The sequence below is a fragment of the Somniosus microcephalus genome, chromosome 14 (genome assembly GCF_052327205.1).
Source record: "Somniosus microcephalus isolate GS21.2 chromosome 14, FLI_Smic_1.0, whole genome shotgun sequence".
Lineage (NCBI taxonomy): Eukaryota > Metazoa > Chordata > Chondrichthyes > Squaliformes > Somniosidae > Somniosus > Somniosus microcephalus.
The window spans coordinates 71,296,466-71,315,723 of NC_141000.1; the positions used below are offsets into that span (position 1 = coordinate 71,296,466).

The following is a 19,258-nucleotide window of genomic DNA, read 5'->3' on the forward strand; positions in this document are numbered from 1 at the left end:
ACCTAGTTTAACCACTAATCCTGTAAGTGCATTCCATACACTCCTAACTCAAGTTTATTTTGTTTTCTGCTCTCAATCTCTTGCATTTAATCCTGTATCTATAGTCCCTTATTCTAGACCCAACTACTGAAATAAGTCTATCTACCCTGTCCCATCCTTTCATAATCTTAAACATTTATTATATGTCCTGTAATCTGTGTTCTCTAATGAAAAAAGCCTCAATTCTTTGTTTTTCTTGGTATTTGTATTTTCTCATACCAGCCAGCATCCTAGTGAGTTTTATTGTACCTGACTTTAAAGCCTCAATATCCTTCCTCTAGCATGGAGCCCAGTACTCTTAACTGCAACCATACAACATTTTTATAAAAGATTATCATGACTTCTTTACCTTTATTCTATACCTCTCGTGAGAATCTAGAATTCCATTAGTTTTTTTTTAACCCACTTGTATCAATTTGAGATGCTGCCTTGATGTCCTGTGAACTTGTACCCACAAATCCCTGTGCTCTTCCAGAGCACTGAGTCTACTTCCAGTCAGAGTATAATTATTTTTTAACCAAACTACATCACCTCCCACTTGCATTGAATTCCATCTGCCACTTTTTAGCCCATTCTCCCATCTTCCCAGTATCAGTTTGGGTTTCTAAAGAATTAACTATACATAATCTTTCAGCATAATCTGCAAATGTTAACACCATTGAACAGAAGTGTTCCCAGAACTGAACCCAGTGATAAACCACTATCCACTTTCAACCACTTTGCAAAAACTACCTTTCATTTCTACTGTGCTTTCCTACTTGCAACCAATTTTAATCTAGTTTGATGTCTTTCCCCATATTCCATACCCTTTTAATCTTCTAATACTCTCCTGTTATTTATTACTTTTGTCAATTTTCCGACATCGACTGTTTTTTCCCATCAACCATGGAATCATAGAATGGTTGCAGCACAAGAGGCGGCCATTTGGCCTGTTGAGCCCGTGCCGGCTCTCCAAGAGCATTTCAGCTAGTCCCACTCCCCTGCCCTTTCCCCGTAGCCCTGCAAATTTGTTTCCTTTGTGTACTTATCCAATTCCCTTTTTGAAAGCCATGATTGAATCTGCCTCCAGGTCTCTGTACATGCGCACCCCCTTTAGGATTGTACCCTTTAGTTTATATTGCCTCCTTGTTCTTCCTACCAAAATATATCACTTGGCACTTTTCTGCATTAAATTTCATCTGCCATGTGTCCACCCATTTCACCAGCCTGTCTCTGTTGAAGTCCATCACTATCCTCTGCTGTTCACTATAACACCTAAGTCTAAGTCATTCATATATATCAGAAAAGCAGTCGTCCTAGTACCGACCCGAGGAACACCACTGTATACCTTCCTCCTGTCTGAGAAACAACCGTTCACTACGGTTTCCTGTCACTTAGCCAATTTTGTATCCATGCTGCCACTGTTCCTTTTATTCCATGGGCTTCAACTTTGCTGGCAAGCCAATTATGTGGCACTTTTACAAGTCCCATGTACACCATGTCAACCACATTGCCCTCATCAATCCTCTGTTAACTCATCAAAAAACTCTTGTCAAGTTGGTTAAACACAATTTGCCTTTAACAAATCCATAATGGCTTTCCTTAATTAATCCGCACTTGTCCAAGTGACTTAACTTTGTCCCTGATTATTGTTTCTAAAAGCTTCCCCACTACCGAGGTTAAACTGACTGGCCTGTAGTTGCTGGGTTTATCCTTGCACCCTTTTTTGAACAAGGGTGTAACATTTGCAATACTCCAGTCCTCTGGCACCACCCCCGTATCTAAGGAGGATTGGCAGATTAAGGCCATTACCTCTGTGATTTCCACCTTCACTTCCCTCAGCATCCTAGAATGCATCCCATCCAGTCCTGGTGACTTATCAACTTTAAGTACAGAGCCTTTCTAGTACCTCCCATCAATTTTTATCTCATCCAGTATCTCCACTACCACCTCTTTCACTGACTTTGGCAGCATCTTCCTTTGTGAAGACAGATGCAAAATACTCATTTAGTACCTCAGCTATGCCCTCTGCCTCAATGTGTAGGTCTCCTTTTTGGTCCCTAATCAGCCCACCCCTCCTTACTACCCGTTTACTATTTATATGCCTATAGAAGACTTTTGAACTCCCTTTTATGTTAGCTGCCAATCTATCCTCATACTCTTTGCCCCTCTTTTTCACTTCCCCTTGAAACTTTCTATATTCAGCCTGATTTTCACTTGTATTCTCAACCTGACATCTGTCATACACTTTTTTCTGCTTCATCTTAGTCTCTTTTGTCATCCAGGGAGCTCTAGCTTTAGTTGCCCTACCTTTCCCCCTAGTGGGAATGTACCTCAACTGTACCTGAAAATCTCTTTAATTGAACAATGGGCTGCCTTTGTCTCTCAGAATTGAGGTTTGTTGAGCCTGATTTTCTGTTTTCAAATCCATGCTGGCTACTTCTAACTTTCTTTTATCAAGATGTGTGGTAATTCCTGATCACAGATGTTAAACTAACTGGTCTGTAATTATGTGAATTAGGTCTCTTACATTGGCCATTCTCCAGGCCTCTAGCACATAAGACACAATGGAGGCCTGAAATAATTTCTAGGACCATAGCAATTTCTTCCTGTACCTTTTTCAGGATGCTAGAATGTATTCCAATGAGCCCAGCACTTTGTCTTCCTTTAGCTTAACTAACTTAGCTTAATTTTCCTTAACTATCATATCACTCATCTCTCTGAAATCCCTCTTTTTAGTAAAGACTGATGCAAAGTGCTTATTAAATACCTTTGCCATTTTTTGATCATCTACAAACTGCTAATCCTCTCTGGTCCTACCTTGCTTTTAACATTTCTCATTTTTAAACTGATATATACTTATAAAATACCTTATTCTTTGATTTAATTCCTCTAATCAATAAAATCTCCCACAACAATTTTATTACATCTACTTGTCTCTATTCAGGCTGTAGATTAATTCTTGCATTTCCATCCCACAACTCCAAGGTCTTTGAAACAAGCCCTTTTTTAATTTTTGAGTTCTCATATTGTCTCTTCTAACTTTTTCCTGACTAGATCAACTATTGACAGAATTTATTTTGTCATTTTACCAATATTGCCTCTGCCTCTATCTTTTCTTAAATTTATTGTATCTTGATGTTTATTTTCCATTCTTCAGTTTGCAGCCAACTTTGTTAATGCTATTTAGTCTAGATCTTCCTGTAAAATAACATTCTCCATTATTCCTAGTTTATTTGCCACAATCCCCATTTAACCATTTTAACAGTACATTGGCACCCTCCCTGTTCAGATATAGCCCATCCTTGCTGAATAACTCCTGACTGCCCCATAACTGGTGCTAATGCAGATAAATCACTCTTCTGCCTGACACCATTCTTTTAACCATGCATTAATTTCCCAAACCTGCCTGACCTTGTGTATTCTACTGTGGCTGGGGTAGTACTATTGAAATTACCATATATGCATTCCTGCTCCTAAACTTGGTTCCTAATCTTGTAAATTCATCTTGCAAGACTTCAGGCCTTTCTTTGCTGACATCATTAGATCCCACATGTACCATGATGTCTAGTTGCTCTCCCACTTCTTCCAAAATCTTCCAGTCTGCAATATGTCCCTTATCCCAGCACCTAAGACAACCAAGCATCTGCAGCTGTTGGTCTGCATCGCAAAAGATTGTCAGCCTCTCTAACTATTGAATCATTTACCCTAGAAACATAGAAAAAAAGAAGCAGCAGTAGGCCCTTCAATATGATCATGGCTGATCCTCTATCAATACTGTACCATATTCCTGCTCTCTCCCCATACCCCTTGATGCCTTTTATGTCTAGAATACTATGACTATATTTAAGAAGGAGATTGAGTGACTTGGCCTCCACAGTCTTCTGTGGTAGAGAATTCCACAGGTTCACCACCCTCTGAAGAAATTTCTCATCTCTTTCCTAAAATGTCCTACCCTGTATCCTGAGACTGTGACCCCTCATTCTAGACCCCCCCCCCCCCCCAAAAAAAAACCACAGCCAGGGGAAACATCCTCTCTGCATCCAGTCTGTCTAGCCCGGTCAGAATTTTATACGTTTCAATGAGATCCCCTCATTCTTCTAAACTCTGAATACAGGTCTAATTGACCCAATCTCTCCTCATGAGAGTCCTGCCATCCCAGGAATCAGTCTGATGAAACTTCGCTGCACTCCCTCTATGGCAAATATATCCTTTCTTGGGTAAGGAGACCAAAACGGCACACACTACTCCAGGTGTGGTCTCACCAAGGCCCTGTATAACTAACTAGTAAGACATCCTTGCTCCTGTACTCCAATCCTCTTGCAATGAAGGCCAACATACCATTTGCCTTCCTAACTGCTTGCTGCACCTGCATGTTTGCTTTCAGTGACTGGTGGACAAGGACACCCAGGTCCCTTTGTACATCAACATTTCCCAATCTATCACCATTTAAATAATACTCTTCCTTTGTTTCTACCGAAGTGGATAACTTCACATTTATCCACGTTCTGCATCTGCCATGTATTTGCTTGCTCTCTCGACTTGTCTTCGCCTGCTCTCTCGACTTGTCTTCGCCTGCTCTCTCGACTTGTCTTCGCCTGCTCTCTCGACTTGTCTTCGCCTGCTCTCTCGACTTGTCTTCGCCTGCTCTCTCGACTTGTCTTCGCCTGCTCTCTCGACTTGTCTTCGCCTGCTCTCTCGACTTGTCTTCGCCTGCTCTCTCGACTTGTCTTCGCCTGCTCTCTCGACTTGTCTTCGCCTGCTCTCTCGACTTGTCTTCGCCTGCTCTCTCGACTTGTCTTCGCCTGCTCTCTCGACTTGTCTTCGCCTGCTCTCTCGACTTGTCTTCGCCTGCTCTCTCGACTTGTCTTCGCCTGCTCTCTCGACTTGTCTTCGCCTGCTCTCTCGACTTGTCTTCGCCTGCTCTCTCGACTTGTCTTCGCCTGCTCTCTCGACTTGTCTTCGCCTGCTCTCTCGACTTGTCTTCGCCTGCTCTCTCGACTTGTCTTCGCCTGCTCTCTCGACTTGTCTTCGCCTGCTCTCTCGACTTGTCTTCGCCTGCTCCTCCTCACCACAGCCCCCCCCCCCCCCCCCCCCTCCTAGTTTTGTGTCGTCAGCAAACTTGGAAATATTACATTTGGTTCCCTCCTCCAAATCATTGATATATATTGTAAATAGCTCGGGCCCAAGCACTGATCCCTGTGGTACCCCACTAGTCACTGCCTGCCACCCTGAAAAAGACCCATTTATTCCTACTTTCTGTTTCCTGTCTGTTAACTAATTTTCAATCCATGCCAGTATATTACCCCCAATTCCATGTGCTTTAATTTTGCACACTAACCTCTTATGTGGGACTTTATCAAAGGCCTTATGAAAATCTAAATATACCACATCCACTGGTTCTCCCTTATCTATTCTATCAGTTACATCCTCAAAAAAACTCCAGTATGTTTGTCAAGCACTATTTCCCTTTCATAAATCCATGTTGACTTGTCTAATCCCGTTGATATTTTCTAAGTGTCCTGTTATCACATCCTTTATAATAGACTCTAGCATTTTCCCTACTCTGTAGTTCCGTGTTTTCTTTCTCGCTCCTTTTTTAAAGAGTGTGGTGACATGTGCCACCCTCCAATCTGCAGGAACTTTTCCATAATCTATAGCATTTTGGAACCACTACTTCTAGCCATGTTGCTAATCTTCCCCATCCCCCAGCCATCTTTTAGCTGTTGGTGCAGGCAGCTAGAGCTTTAAATCTAAGAAATAAGTGGGTCTGGGCACTCCTGTTCTAACTTCCTTCATGTCCCTCAGCTGCTCACTATCTCCTCCACCGTCTGCTCCTGATCTCAAACGGATTCCAAAAACAACTTCTCTTCCTTGATATGTCAGATTCCTCCTTGTGCCTGAGATTTTGACTTGAGCAATGAGAGTTTGTGACCCTTCCAACAGAGATGTTTATTAGTCAATAGCAGATGCATGGACCATTTTCCTGTCCCTGTGATGCCATTTTTAAATTGTTTGTTCTACTTTAAAATTTGAGACTTGCATATAATATCTGCTTGTCTACTTTGCACCTCCTTCATCCTCTACTTAATACCCAATTGCCATTTTAAGAGTCCTTACTTTCCCTCTGTTCCCACCTCATTCATGATGTGCTCTTTGCCAGAGCTGGAACACTCACAGCTACTTACCTTTATGTAACTTTCAGACACAAACTAGTTTAAACTGGTCGGTCAGATCCCAATGACCCAGTTTCTAATACCTGGCCAGTGGCCAACTTCCAGTTGACTGTTAGCTGGCAATTGACTTGCAATTGCACAAGTTAAAATCCAAGCTTAAATTTCAGTGAAGGGAATTAATCATCATTGCTCTTTGAATGCTGGTGTTTGAGCTCTAATGCTTTTTCTTGAATAAAATTGAGATTCAATGGCATATATTGACACTTCCACCACTGTGCCTAAATACATCTTTTCATAGTATTTACGTGTTGCCAATGTTTGCATTCTAACATCTTGATAAGTTTTCCCATTCTGGGCCACAATCTTTGTGGGGAGAGAGTCATAAGTATGCTGCTGACTCAGTAAATGCACCACCTTTATGGATGAGTCATACAATTCTGTCCTCCTCACGCCTATGATTCGACAGACGGCTCAACCCTCATCACCAAACAGGAGGCGTTGTTATTTTTTTATCCAGTTTAATGACACGGTGAAACTACAAAGAGAACAAGAAATTACAACATCAAATAAGGCTGATTGGTATTACAATCACAATCTGAATACACAAAATAAACCTAGGATAGTAGAATGAAACATTACTACTATAACTCAACAGTTCTGTTACAAGTTGAGGTAAGTATGATACAACAATAAAAGTCTAACATGAATGCCAGGGGAAAGACTAAATAACTAGCTACCACGGAACTCCACAAAGTGCAATATATTAACTCATCTGCCCACAAATATCGGTGACATAGATCAAACATAAAGAACATCTGATAAAAGGCTACTTACAGACAATGCCAACCAAGGGGGAAACTAAGGATAGCGTTAGATTCTGTAAACATCCCCAGCCATGAGTTCAGGATGGCTCCCTCGTGGTTCTGTTTTACTTTCACTTTCTAATGTCACATGACATAAATCAACACTAAGGAGGTAAGTAGTAAAAACACTAGGAGACAAAACACAATACTAAAGTCTCATAGGGGACATAACACTCCCTGTCTGGTATCTCAAGATGCCACATAATAAAGAAAATACAACTTATCAGGGAGCAACCGTCTGGTCTTGGAGAGAAGAAGCACAATCTCTGTGATTGGCCTGTGGAAGAGCTTTGTCCCATCACCGCTTGGGATCTTGACATCTACCTTCCGAACTCTACCATCTTTGCTGGGGAAAACCTTTGAGATGATCCTCATCGGCCATTCACTTCTTTTGTTCTGACTGTCCTTCATTAAAACTATGTTCCCCGTCTGGACGTTGGTCTTTGATGACTGCCATTTGCTACGTGCTTGGAGAGTTGACAGGTACTCACATCGCCAACGGCTCCAGAAGGTGTTGGCCAGACTCTGTACCTGCTTCTACTGCTGTCTGTAGAGGTCCTTGCTGCCGAACTCTCCTGGAGGTGTAGGAATGGCTTCTCCTTTCTGAGTGAGGAGGATGGCAGGCATCAGGATGAGTGGGAACCCTGCATCTGATGACGGAGGGACGAGTGGTCTTGCATTGATGATGGCTACCACTTCAGCCATGAATGTGGTGAGGACTTCATGAGTGAGTCTGGAAGATCCATGTTCCAGAAGCATTGCATCCAATATGCGGCGTGTGATGCTGATCATTCGTTCCCATGAACCTCCCATATGTGAGGAATGTGGCGGATTGAAGATCCAGGTGCAACCTTGGTCTGCGAGGTATCCCTTAACTGTGTTGTCATCGTTAGAAGAAGGAATGTCGAGCTCCTTGCAGGTTCCGATGAATTTGGTACCACAGTCAGATCGAAGCTGCTTGGCCGGTCCACGTATGGAGAAGAATGACACTTGTGACTTTCTGCTGGGGATGACACAGGAATTCAGGTCCTATAAGCCATGTGGTATCCCTTAAGCGAGCTGCAGTGACAGATCTGGTGGTGTGATCGGCTGGATTCAGGTGAGTAGGCACGTAGTGCCATTGTTCAGGTTGTGTTGACCTTCTGATGCGTTGGACTCTTATTGACGTACACATAAAACCTTCTAGTCTGGATGCATATGTAGCCCAGCACCACCTTACTGTCTGTGTAGGACTGGATAGAGCCAGGCTTGAGATCAATCTCGGAGGTGATCAGTTCTGCCATCTCTACAGCCAGAACGGCAGCACAGAGCTCCAGTCGTGGAATGCTGTGTTCGGGACGTGGCGTTAACCTTGCCTTGCCGAGGATGAAGCCTGCTTCACAATCTCCATTGGGGTTTGTGACCTTGAGGTAAGCAACTGCAGCTATGGCATCGTTTGAAGCATCAGAAAAGACACATATTTCTGTGTTGAGCTTCAGAGGGAGAGATGAGAGTATAGGGTCTTGGAATTTGAAGCTTTCTGAGGTCTTGGAGAGAGTTTCTCCATGTGTGCCAAGATCCCTCCTTTTCTCGAGGTAGTGGTGAATCCCAATCGTTCGTGTCTGCCGTGAGGTCTCTAAGCAGAGCTTTTCCTTGGATGATGACTGGTGCCACAAAACCAAGGGGTCGAACAGGCCATTCACCGTAGGAAGGACACCACGACGAGTGAAGGGCTTTTCGCTGTCTTCAACTTGGAAGGTAAAGGCATCCGTATTCAGGTCCCAACTGAGCCCAAAGCTGCGCTGTAGAGGAGGTAAGTCAACTCCAAGGTCCAGGTCCTTTAGGTCATTGGCATGGTCTTCTGAGGCAAAGGCTTTCTGCATGAATGAAATGAAGTGGTCGTTTGTATCCGGCTTTCTTTCCAGCGTGCGGCGGAGAGAGATGAGTCGATTGAGTGCTTGTCCTCGGTTGTTAGGAAGCCGTCGTCTTGGAGTTCTGAATGGTAGAGGAGCGACCCAGCTATTGCTACTGTCCATGAAGACCTCTTCATCCATGTTTTTTGCAAAGAGTTTGTCCTCAATGGAAGGAGCTAACTTGTCATCGTCACTTGTCCTTTTGCAGACTGCCTGACCAAGACAATCCTCTTGCTTTCCGTGTTCTGGTTGCTCAGTAGGATCATCAGAGAGAGAGCTTGGAACCTGTATGCCGTATCTTTCTTTCACTTGAAAGCTGTTGGGGCACGGATCAAAGAGTGAGGGGCGACCATTCTCCAGCACATTTGTATGGAATGTGTTCACCTTGGCAAGTCTGTGGGCGTTTCCCAGACAAACATCACCGATGATGACCCACCCTAGGTCAAGTCTCTGAGCATAAGGTGAGTCGTGTGGACCATTTATCTGTTCACGTACCTTGTGGATTCTCAATATGTCTCTGCCTAGTATAAGCAGGATGGGAGCTTGAGGGTCCAACGGTGGAATCTGGTAAGCCACTGGTTAGAGATGAGCATGATGAAGCGCTGCTTCAGGTGTAGGGATCTCTGACCTGTTATTAGGCACCTGGTTACACTCGATTAGTGTGGGCAGAGGCAGACTCATCTTTCCAGCGAGGGTCTTCACTACGAAACCACTGGCCCTCCTTCCCGATTTCTCCACTAGGCCGGCACAAGTTTTCAGTGAATATGGGGAGCTGTTTCCTTCTATGTTGAAGTGGTCAAAGAACTGAGACTTGGCGAGTGATCTGTTACTCTGATCATCCAGCATGGCGTATATCTTTATGGCTTTCTCTTGCTGTCCTTCAGGGTAGACCGTCACAAGACAGATTTTGGAACAGGATTTGCCGCTGATGTGTGCTCCGCAGACCTTGGTGCAATGTGAGGTTACTTCAGGTGTCAGAATGTCTTCCTCTTCCTCCCCGCCGTGCTCTGCTGTGGTGGTAGAGGCCGTTGAGACCCAGGGGGCTGGACCTGGGTGGAGTGCTGTGTTGTGGCCTTCGCTATTGCATTCTGCGCATTTGACGGCCGTGTTACAGTCCCGTGCCAGGTGAGTTGAAGAGGAACAGCATTTATAACAGATGCCACGTTCCTTTAAGAACGATTTGCGATCCTCCAAAGTCCGTTCTCTGAAGCTCCGACACCTCCTGAGCGGGTGCGGCTTGTTGTGAATGGGGCATTGCTTGACGGGGTCGTCCATTTTCCCATCTGCGTCGTTGCTGGAGGAGGTGGTGGACAGTGACATTCCAGTTTTATGAACTGACACTGGAGTTCTCTGGCTGTACCTTGTAGCAGACTGTGCTGTCTTCGGTGGCCCAGGGCTTTGAGTGGAGAAGAAGCAGCTTGGGTCGTTTCTTATTTTAGCCTGCTGGCAGATAAACTTGGCAAAAAAGGAGAAAGGTGGGAAGGGAACGTTGTGATCTTATAGTTTGATCCCTGAGTTATCCATTTTTCCTGCAAGTTGAATGGTAACTTTTCGACAATGGGATTTATCCCGCGTGCCGTGTCAAGGTACAGAAGACCTGGCAGACTTCCCTCAGTTTTAGCTGAGTCAATTTCCATTAGGATGTCACCTAACTCTCTGAGCTTCAGGTGGTCTCGATAGAGGATCTTGGGAAAGTTCTCCAGCTTCTTAAACAGTGCATTCTCAACCACCTCCGGGGAGCCATAGCTCTCATCCAGACGATCCTATATCATCTTCAACCCCCTTTCCGGGAGGTTAATGTGCACAGCTCGAATTCTCTTGGCGTGCTCAGAGGATTCCTTACCCAGCCATTTAGCAAGTAGGTCAATTTCTTCGCTTGCTGACAGGTCTAACCCTCTTATGGTGTTCCGAAAAGTAGACCTCCATGCTCTGTAGTCTTCAGGTTGGTCGTTGAACTGTAGCAACCCGGTGGTGACGAGTTCACGACGTGCGAAGAACCTCACGAAATCTGACATGCCTTGGGTCTGTTCGCAGTGAGGTAGAGCAGCTGGACTGCGATAGGTCTGCAGATGTTGTGAACGATAATGATGGGTTAGCCTTTGGTCTTCTGGTTGGAACTTGTGTTCATCCTCTTCCACAGTGTTTTTGTTGAGCTCACAACGGCACTGAGATGCATGGCCAGGCTCTTCCTGTTCGTGTATTAACTCTGTAACAGGCTCTATGTCGGGCATTGAAGAGTTAACAGTTTGTGACCTGGAGTGGCTTTGTATGTATTCTGTGGTGCGTTGCACTGGCTCTTGATGAGGGAGATGAAGGTAAAGGTTGCTGCCTGTTGCTTCACCTTCAACAGCTGCTTCAAGGACTTCTGCCTCCGCTAGAGCTGCTGCTGCCTCTTTTTCCATATCCAATACGGCTAATGTTGCTTCAATACGTGCCTTTTCCATTTTTATGTCCATTTCCTTTTGAGCAAAGGATATCCTTGCTTTGGCTGCTTCGGCCTTGGCTCTGGCCATCGCTGCTGCTGCACCAGTAACAGACCTACTTGAATGCCTGGAGGAGCCAGAACAGTGAGATCTGGTCTCCTCTGCTTGTTTCAATGGTGACTGTTCCTCCATTTCAGCTTTTGTGACTGGTGTCTGGAATGTGTGGCTTCGGAGATGCATTGAATCGTGTTGGTGTTGAGTATCTATACCTTTAGTAGATTCGCCCATGGGAAAGGTGTCTTTTCACTATTCTGTCCTCCTCACGACTATGATTCGACAGACAGCTAAACCCTCATCACCAAACAGGAGGCGTTGTTACTTTTTTATCCAGTTTAATGACACAGGGTGAAACTACAAAGAGAACAAGAAATTACAACATCAAATAAGGCTGATTGGTATTACAATCACAATCTGAATACACAAAATAAACCTAGGATAGTAGAATGAAACGTTACTACTATAACTCAACAGTTCTGTTACAAGTTGAGGTAAGTATGATACAACAATAAAAGTCTAACACATGAATGCCAGGGGAAAGACTAAATAGCTAGCTACCACGGAACTCCACAAAGTGCAATATATTAACTCATCTGGCCACAAATATCAAAAAATGGTGACATAGATCAAACGTAAAGAACATCTGATAAAAGGCTACTTACAGACAATGCCAACCAAGGGGGAAACTAAGAAGGATGGCGTTAGATTCTGTAAACATCCCCAGCCATGAGTTCAAGATGGCTCCCTCGTGGTTCTGTTTTACTTTCACTTTCTAATCATGTCACATGACATAAATCAACACTAAGGAGGTAAGTAGTAAAAACACTAGGGGGAGAAAAAACACAATACTAAAGTCTCATAGGGGACATAACAACCGGAAAGTCCCAAATTAATTCTTGGCCAGGGTAGCAATAGTGGCCGATTTAAAATTAGCTTCACCAGACTTGGGCTTGGTAAGGGGAAAATCAGCTAGGGTCCCCACTCCCAAACACACCCCACTGACCCCTGCTGGACCATCTCCCTGTCCCTCCCTGTGATGCCATTTTTTTATTCAGTTTGTTCTACTTTAAAATTAATGACTTGCATATAATATCAGCATGTCTACTTTGCACTTCCTTCATCCTCTGCACTTAATTCCCAATTTCACCAAATTGTCATTTTAGGAGACATTAGGTGAGGACAGAGTTGTAGAGCCTTATAAGCAAGGACTGCCAGCACTCATTACCCAGCTTAAAAGAAAGATCCCGTTGGACAAGAGAGCAAAAGTACCTATCGGACTATAACCTAGTATACATCACTGCCTGCTGCAAAGGAGTGCAAGTAGAAGCACTTGGTAAGGAGAATAGGAGTAAGATACGTAGAAGCTAAACTGGATTAAAAGAATGAGTCATGTAATATGAAACAATAAACATTCTTTGAATTAAACCAAGTGGGCCTGGGATATAGGCACCTGTAATTTGATGTAAAATCTGATCTTAAGAATTGATGTCAAAAAATGAGAAATCCAACAGTACTGTTTCATAAACTTTTAACTATTACTCCATAATCTAGCATTTACCATAATCTTTACAAAATCTAGCTGGGGTGACTTTGGCTTTGGCCCATGAAGTGTCCTTGGTTTATGTAGAATGAGCCAGCCAGGTTCTAACCCACATTCACAACATACCTGGGAATATATTACTCAGTAGCTTGGTTGCTAAGAATTTGTCAAAAGAAATAAAATAATCTGGAATGTACTGCCTGAAAGGATGGTGGAGGCAGACTCAATCATGGCTTTCAAAAGGGAACTAGATAAGTGCCTCAAGGAAAAAAAAATTGCAGGGCTATGGGGAAAGGACGAGGGAGTGGGACGAGCTGAAGTGTTCTTGCAGAGAGCCAGCACAGGCTCGATGGGCCAAATGGCTTCCTTCTGTGCTGCAACCATTCTGTGATAACCAAAATCTTCAGACCCATTGGTACAAACACCTACACAGTAAAATATGGATTTGATCTCTGAGGGATGTGACGGCAGGAAAAAATGGGACACCATTACATCTTGTGAAAGATAGAACAATTTTAGACAAAAATCTGAGATCATCTAAAATAGCCCGATATCAATGCAAAAAAACTAAGGCCTAGAAATTCATTTTGGGGCGCCCAGCTCGCATGGGCGCCGGAATTACCGCTGCGCGCGGATCCACTTGCGCAAGCGGGATAATCAGTGTCAGCGCACAAGTGGAAGGCGGCCGCTAAACAGGGGTTTCGGCGCCCCGCTTGGGCGCTGAAACTGATTATCGGCGCGCTAGTGGCCGCAGCGCCACCCACAGTGGAGTGGCAGGCTGCGGTACTGCAGGCCTTCCTCCCTCTCTTAAGGGGGAGGTGCCTGCAGCAGCCAGAGCCCCGATCGCGAGTGCCGGCAAAAGAGCCCGGCAGAACGGAGAAGTGGGGAAGGAGGTGCGGGCAAGCGGCCGCCGAAAAAGCGGCCGGCCGCACCTCCACTTTAATTACCGCCACTACCGCCACAGGTAGGCCCTGTGTACCGGTCGCTGTTTGCGGCCGGCGCTGAAGAGGCGGGCGCGACTTAATATGGCGTTCTTCGCGGAAACGGGGCGCTGCGCACACCGATGATGTCATCGGTGGCGGCGCAGCGCTACAGCCTAACGCCGCCATTAGCGCACCGCTGAATTTCGCCTGAAGTTTGCAGACTGGCGCAAAAGCCCTCTTTGGGCGCAAACTGGTGGCGCAGGCCACTGAATTTCTAGGCCTAAGTGTTTAAAGCATAGGACAAAATACAACTATGTGGCTTTTATTAAAAGTCACAAGAGTATAGGCTCAAAATAAACATACATAATGTCATAAGGACAAGATTAAAACTCTACAATATTATTGAGGGTTAGAAGGCTCCCCTCAACACAAGTAGAAACAAATTTCTATTGATCAATAAATGAACACTGAGTTATGTTTGAGGCTCCTATCAAACAAATGTCAGAAATGAAGCAAGGTTTTTGCAATATTAAAATCTATGTTACCATAAAGTTAATCTCTTCTAAAGCCATAGAATGCCAAGTGGAAGAGTGATTCCACAACATAAGTTCAAATCAAGACTCATTAAACTGATTTCTTTACCACCTCAGGTTAGCATTCAACTGAATTTTCAATACCCCCAGATCCTTCTACCACCTTGCCTGGCAGATTATTCAAAAAAATACTATCCTTAATATGACAAATTTATGTCCTCTGGTCTTACTCACCTGATTTATCATGAAATAATCTGTTCTATCTTACCTACTCCACTGTGAAGTTCACCTTAACCTTCTCTCTAGATCTAGCCTGTGGAGCTTAAACTTCTCTAATCTTTTCTCATAATTCATTCTCTTTACACTTGAGTTCATTCTTGTTCTTCTCGGTACTCTCTCCAGTGCATGTACATCTCATCTGTAGCTTGGTCCGACCAGTACATTATAAAGCTTTAGTATAATCTCTGTAATTTCTTAAAAGCCTGCACTGCAGTGTTAGAAGGACCACTGCTCTTTGGATACTGAGCTAATCTCACACATTAGTATATTTGTGCAGCACACTATGTGGTATGCATCCAGTAGTGTTTGAAGACCAGGACCTCAAACCCGGCACCAAGCTCATGGTCTACAGAGCAGTAGTAATACCCGCCCTCCTGTATGCCTCAAAGACATGGACCATGTACAGCAGGCACCTCAAAGCACTGGAGAGGTACCACCAACGCCTGCAAATCCATTGGCAGGATAGGCGCACCAACGTCAGTGTTCTCGCTCGGGCCAACATTCCCAGCATCGAAGCTTTGACCACGCTCGATCAGCTCCGATGGACGGGTCACATCGTCCGCATGCCAGATATGAGACTCCCAAAACAAGCGCTCTACTCAGAGTTCCGACACAGCAAGGGAGCCCCAGGTAGGCAGACGAAACGCTTCAAGGACACCTTCAAAGCCTCCTTGAAAAAGTGCAACATCCCCACTGACACCTGGGAATCTTTGGTGCAAGACCACACAAAGTGGAGGAGAAGCATCCGGGAAGGTGCCGAATACCTCGAGTCTCTTCGCTGGGAGCAAGCGGAAGCCAAACGCAAGGAGCGCATGTCAACCCAAGCACCCCACCCACCCGTCCCTTCAACCACTGTCTGCCCCACCTGTGACAGAGACTGTAGGTCCCGCATTGGACTCATCAGTCACCTGAGAACTCATTTTTAATGTAGAAGCAAGTCATCCCGGTTCCAAGGGACTGCCTAAGAAGAAGATGCATCCAGTCAAGCTGTGGTTTGCTGGTGCTAGTTACTCTTTAAAAGCTGCTGGTTACCCATAAAGCTGTCCCACTGCTCAAGAGGGATCAAAATAACTGGAGCAAGTACATGAGTCAAAAATGAACCATTAAATGAAGCAGTGTGAGGCTTTGCTGCAGAAGGACCCGCAAAGAAGGTTGGACCTTTTTGAAGCGGAGAGCCATCATCCAGATAAGAACAGCACCAGAGTAGCTTCACTGGAGGGGACTGCAAGCAAGGATGTTGTCTCATGTGTGTCCGGAACCTGGGAGCAGGTGAGAAAAAAAATGCTGGTCTCGGCAAGATTGCCAAGGAAAATTTGCTCACAAGCTGGCTTAATTATAGTGTGTTGCCTTACAATGCATCTTAACAGTGTTTGTGTCAGCTTAGATGTTTCACCAGGGTGGTCTGTTTTGCTACCATGTCAATATGTTTGCCTTGTGGATAATTAAGTATGGCAATCAACAAACACACCAAGCATGCGGGCAACATAAGGTATCTGCATGCTGCACATTCGCACACCCTAAGTGACACACACTTTCTCTCATATTCTTATTCCCAGCAACAGCACTTGCTGGCCAGAGGGCCAGCTTGAGGACTCCTTGAGCTGCTCAGCCCAGGGATTTCGACCTAACAACCTGCCTACAAATGCAGTTGGGTAGCTTAGCATCAGAAGTTCATGCAGTTGAGAGTGTGCCAAACAACCTGCACAGTTTGGGATTTTAATGGTTGAGTCCACAACCTGCACCTATGCAGTGTAAGGAGGGTCTTAAAGAAGGATAGGGTGGTTAAGAGATGGTGAGGTTTAGGGAGGGAATTCCAGTGGTTAGGGTCGAGATGGTTGAATGCCAGCCACCAATGGTGGGGCAAAGGGAGTGGGCAATGCACAAGAGGCAGGAGTTAGCAGAATGCAGAGTTCTTGAAGGGTTGTAGGGCTGGAGGAGGTTAGAGAGAGAGGGAGGGGCGAGACCATGGAGTGATTTGAACACGAAGATTCTAAAATCAAGACGTCAGTTCTGGTCGATGATCTTTTGTCAGAACTGATGAAAGGTCATCAACTTGAAACGTTAACCCTATGTTCCTCTCTCCACAGATGCTGCCTGACCTGCTGAGTGCTTCCACCATTATTCCATTGAATCTGGAGTTCAGCTGTTGAACTGAATGTTGGGAAGAAGCTGGAAAGCAGGCCAATTCAAACTGTCAAACGATAAGGCTCTTAGCTAACACACATATTCTCAGTTAATTAGGCCATCAAGTTTATTTCACGATGAAGGTTTGTGTATACAGGCATGCTTTACTAGTGTTAAAAGCCATTTGGGAGACTCAGGTCCAGAGAATGAACCAGGGGGCGAAAATCTTTTTTTAAATTCATTCTTGGGATGTGGGCATCACTGGCACGGGTGGCATTTATTGCCCATCCATAGTTGCCCTAAAGGTGGTACTGGGCCTCCTACTTGAACCACTGCAGTCCATGTGTTCTTTATAGCAGTTTGTTAGAACTGAGTGGCTTGCTATGCCACTTCAGTGGTCAGTTAAGAGTCAACCTTTAATATATGTTAATGACCTGTACTTGGGTAAACAGGGCAAATTTCAAAGTTTGCAGATGACACGAGACTCGGAAATGTAGTAAACAATGAAGAAGATAGTAACAGACTTCAGGAGGACATAGACTGGTAAAATGGACAGACACAAGGCAGATGAAATTTAATGCAGGGAAGTGTGAAGTACTACATTTTGGTAGGAAGAATGAGGAGAGGCAATATAAACTAAATGGTACAATTTTAAAGTGGGTGCAAGAACAGAGAGACCTGAGGGTATATGTACACAAATATTTGAAGGTGGCAGGACTGTGGTAAACCACTGTTATCGTTCACAACCGTTCACTATTGGTACACTTGTTATCACTGTTTGCACTGTTGTTATCACTACACAAGGTTACCTCTTGCCACGCACGCTGTTATACCTCAGCTGACTCCGCCCATGGCTCCGCCTGCTTGCCCAGGTATAAAGGTGACCGCTTGGCTAGTATTCTTCCTTGTTGGAACCGATCACCCACGAGGGTGGGCTCTGTTATTTAGCCAATAAAAACCTATAGTTACTATCTTAACTCGTCGCTTTTCATGGAATGAATTGATAGGTATATCAATTTTATTGGCTAAATTTTGAAATGAATGGACTGGAGCAGCCAAACGACCAGCCAAACGGCCAGCTACAACAGGCCCAGCAGCCGACTTGGCTGCGAGCCCTCCGACCGCCGTACCTGGATCTAAATCCACAGGCAGCGAATTCAGCCCTCGACTTCGATCACTGGCTGAGCTGCTTTGAATCCTACCTGGTAGCCTCCGGCGTGCCATCGGAAGCCGACAAACTAAGAGTTCTGACCGCCCAGGTGAGCCCTAAAGTATTTGCACTCATCCGGGACCTTGCTACATACGAGGAGGCCCTCGACCTGCTAAAAGAGCAGTACCGGAGCCCAGTAAATTCAATGTATGCCAGACATCTCCTAAGATCCCGCTCGCAACAGCCAGGAGAGTCTGCAGATGAATTTTTACGGGCGCTACAAACACTCGGCAGGGACTGTGACTTTAAAGCTGTATCGGCTGCACAACATGCTGAAGGAAATATCCGTGATGCCTTCGTGAAAGGCCTTCGGTCTGACTACTCACGGCAAAGACTGCTCGAATCAAAGGACCTCGGCCTGAAAGCAGCTGCAGCCCTCGCTCGCTCCCTGGAAGTGGCCCATCGGGACCTTGAGGCGTACTCCGGGTACAGTGCTGCGCGACCCTGGGACTCGGGCCCGACTCCGGCCGCAATACCGCTCGCACCGCCGCCCCTGGGACCTGCTACGGCGTCGGTGTCCCGGAATCGATCGGGACCGCCACCCTCGGGACCTGCTGCGGCAGCGGAGCCCCGCGATCGGGCCGCCAGCTGCTATTTCTGTGGCCAGGCGAGACATCAAAGGGCGCGCTGCCCTGCAAGGAACGCGACCTGCTCCGGATGCAAAAGAAAAGGCCACTTCGCAAACGCCTGCAGGGGGAAAGCCACAGACGCCAGCAGTGCCTCATGTGAGTCGTGGGGGCGGCCATCTTTGATCAAGGCCACAGACGCCAGCAGTGCCTCATGTGAGTCGTGGGGGCGGCCATCTTTGATCAAGGCCACAGACGCCAGCAGTGCCTCATGTGAGTAGTGGGGGCGGCCATCTTCTCTGCCATTTTGTCCAACTTCGACCTCGTGGGGATCCGCATCATGGGCGCCGCCATTTTGTTCGCCGCACTCGGCCGCCATTTTGTCTCCAGACCCGACCACCGCCTCACCTGCCGACTACAGCAGCTCACTCAGCCATACACTGGCCTCCGTCACGCTTGACCAAGCTCTCCCGCAGCATCTGTCCAGGTCCATGATGGACATCGAAGTAAACGGCCACGCCACGACCTGCCTGTTCGACAGCGGGAGCACGGAGAGTTTTATTCACCCAGACACGGTGCGCTGCTACTCCCTCACTGTCCGGCCAACGCGCCATCGGATCTCGATGGCGTCGAAGTCCCATTCAACAGACGTCA

General features: G+C 45.7%; 1 protein-coding gene across 1 annotated transcript in view; it reads right to left on the reverse strand.

Annotated features, from left to right (window-relative positions):
* Positions 1 to 6,253: 6,253 nt before the first annotated feature.
* The window catches only part of LOC147107548 (uncharacterized), a 46,294-nt gene continuing 33,289 nt past the window's right edge, over positions 6,254 to 19,258 (reverse strand). Inside the window, exon 2 of the mRNA XM_086006648.1 lies at positions 6,254 to 11,783. Coding sequence (XP_085862774.1) covers positions 10,713 to 11,660 — 948 coding nt within the window. The 5' untranslated portion in view covers positions 11,661 to 11,783 and the 3' untranslated portion in view covers positions 6,254 to 10,712. The remainder of the gene's footprint in view (positions 11,784 to 19,258) is intronic.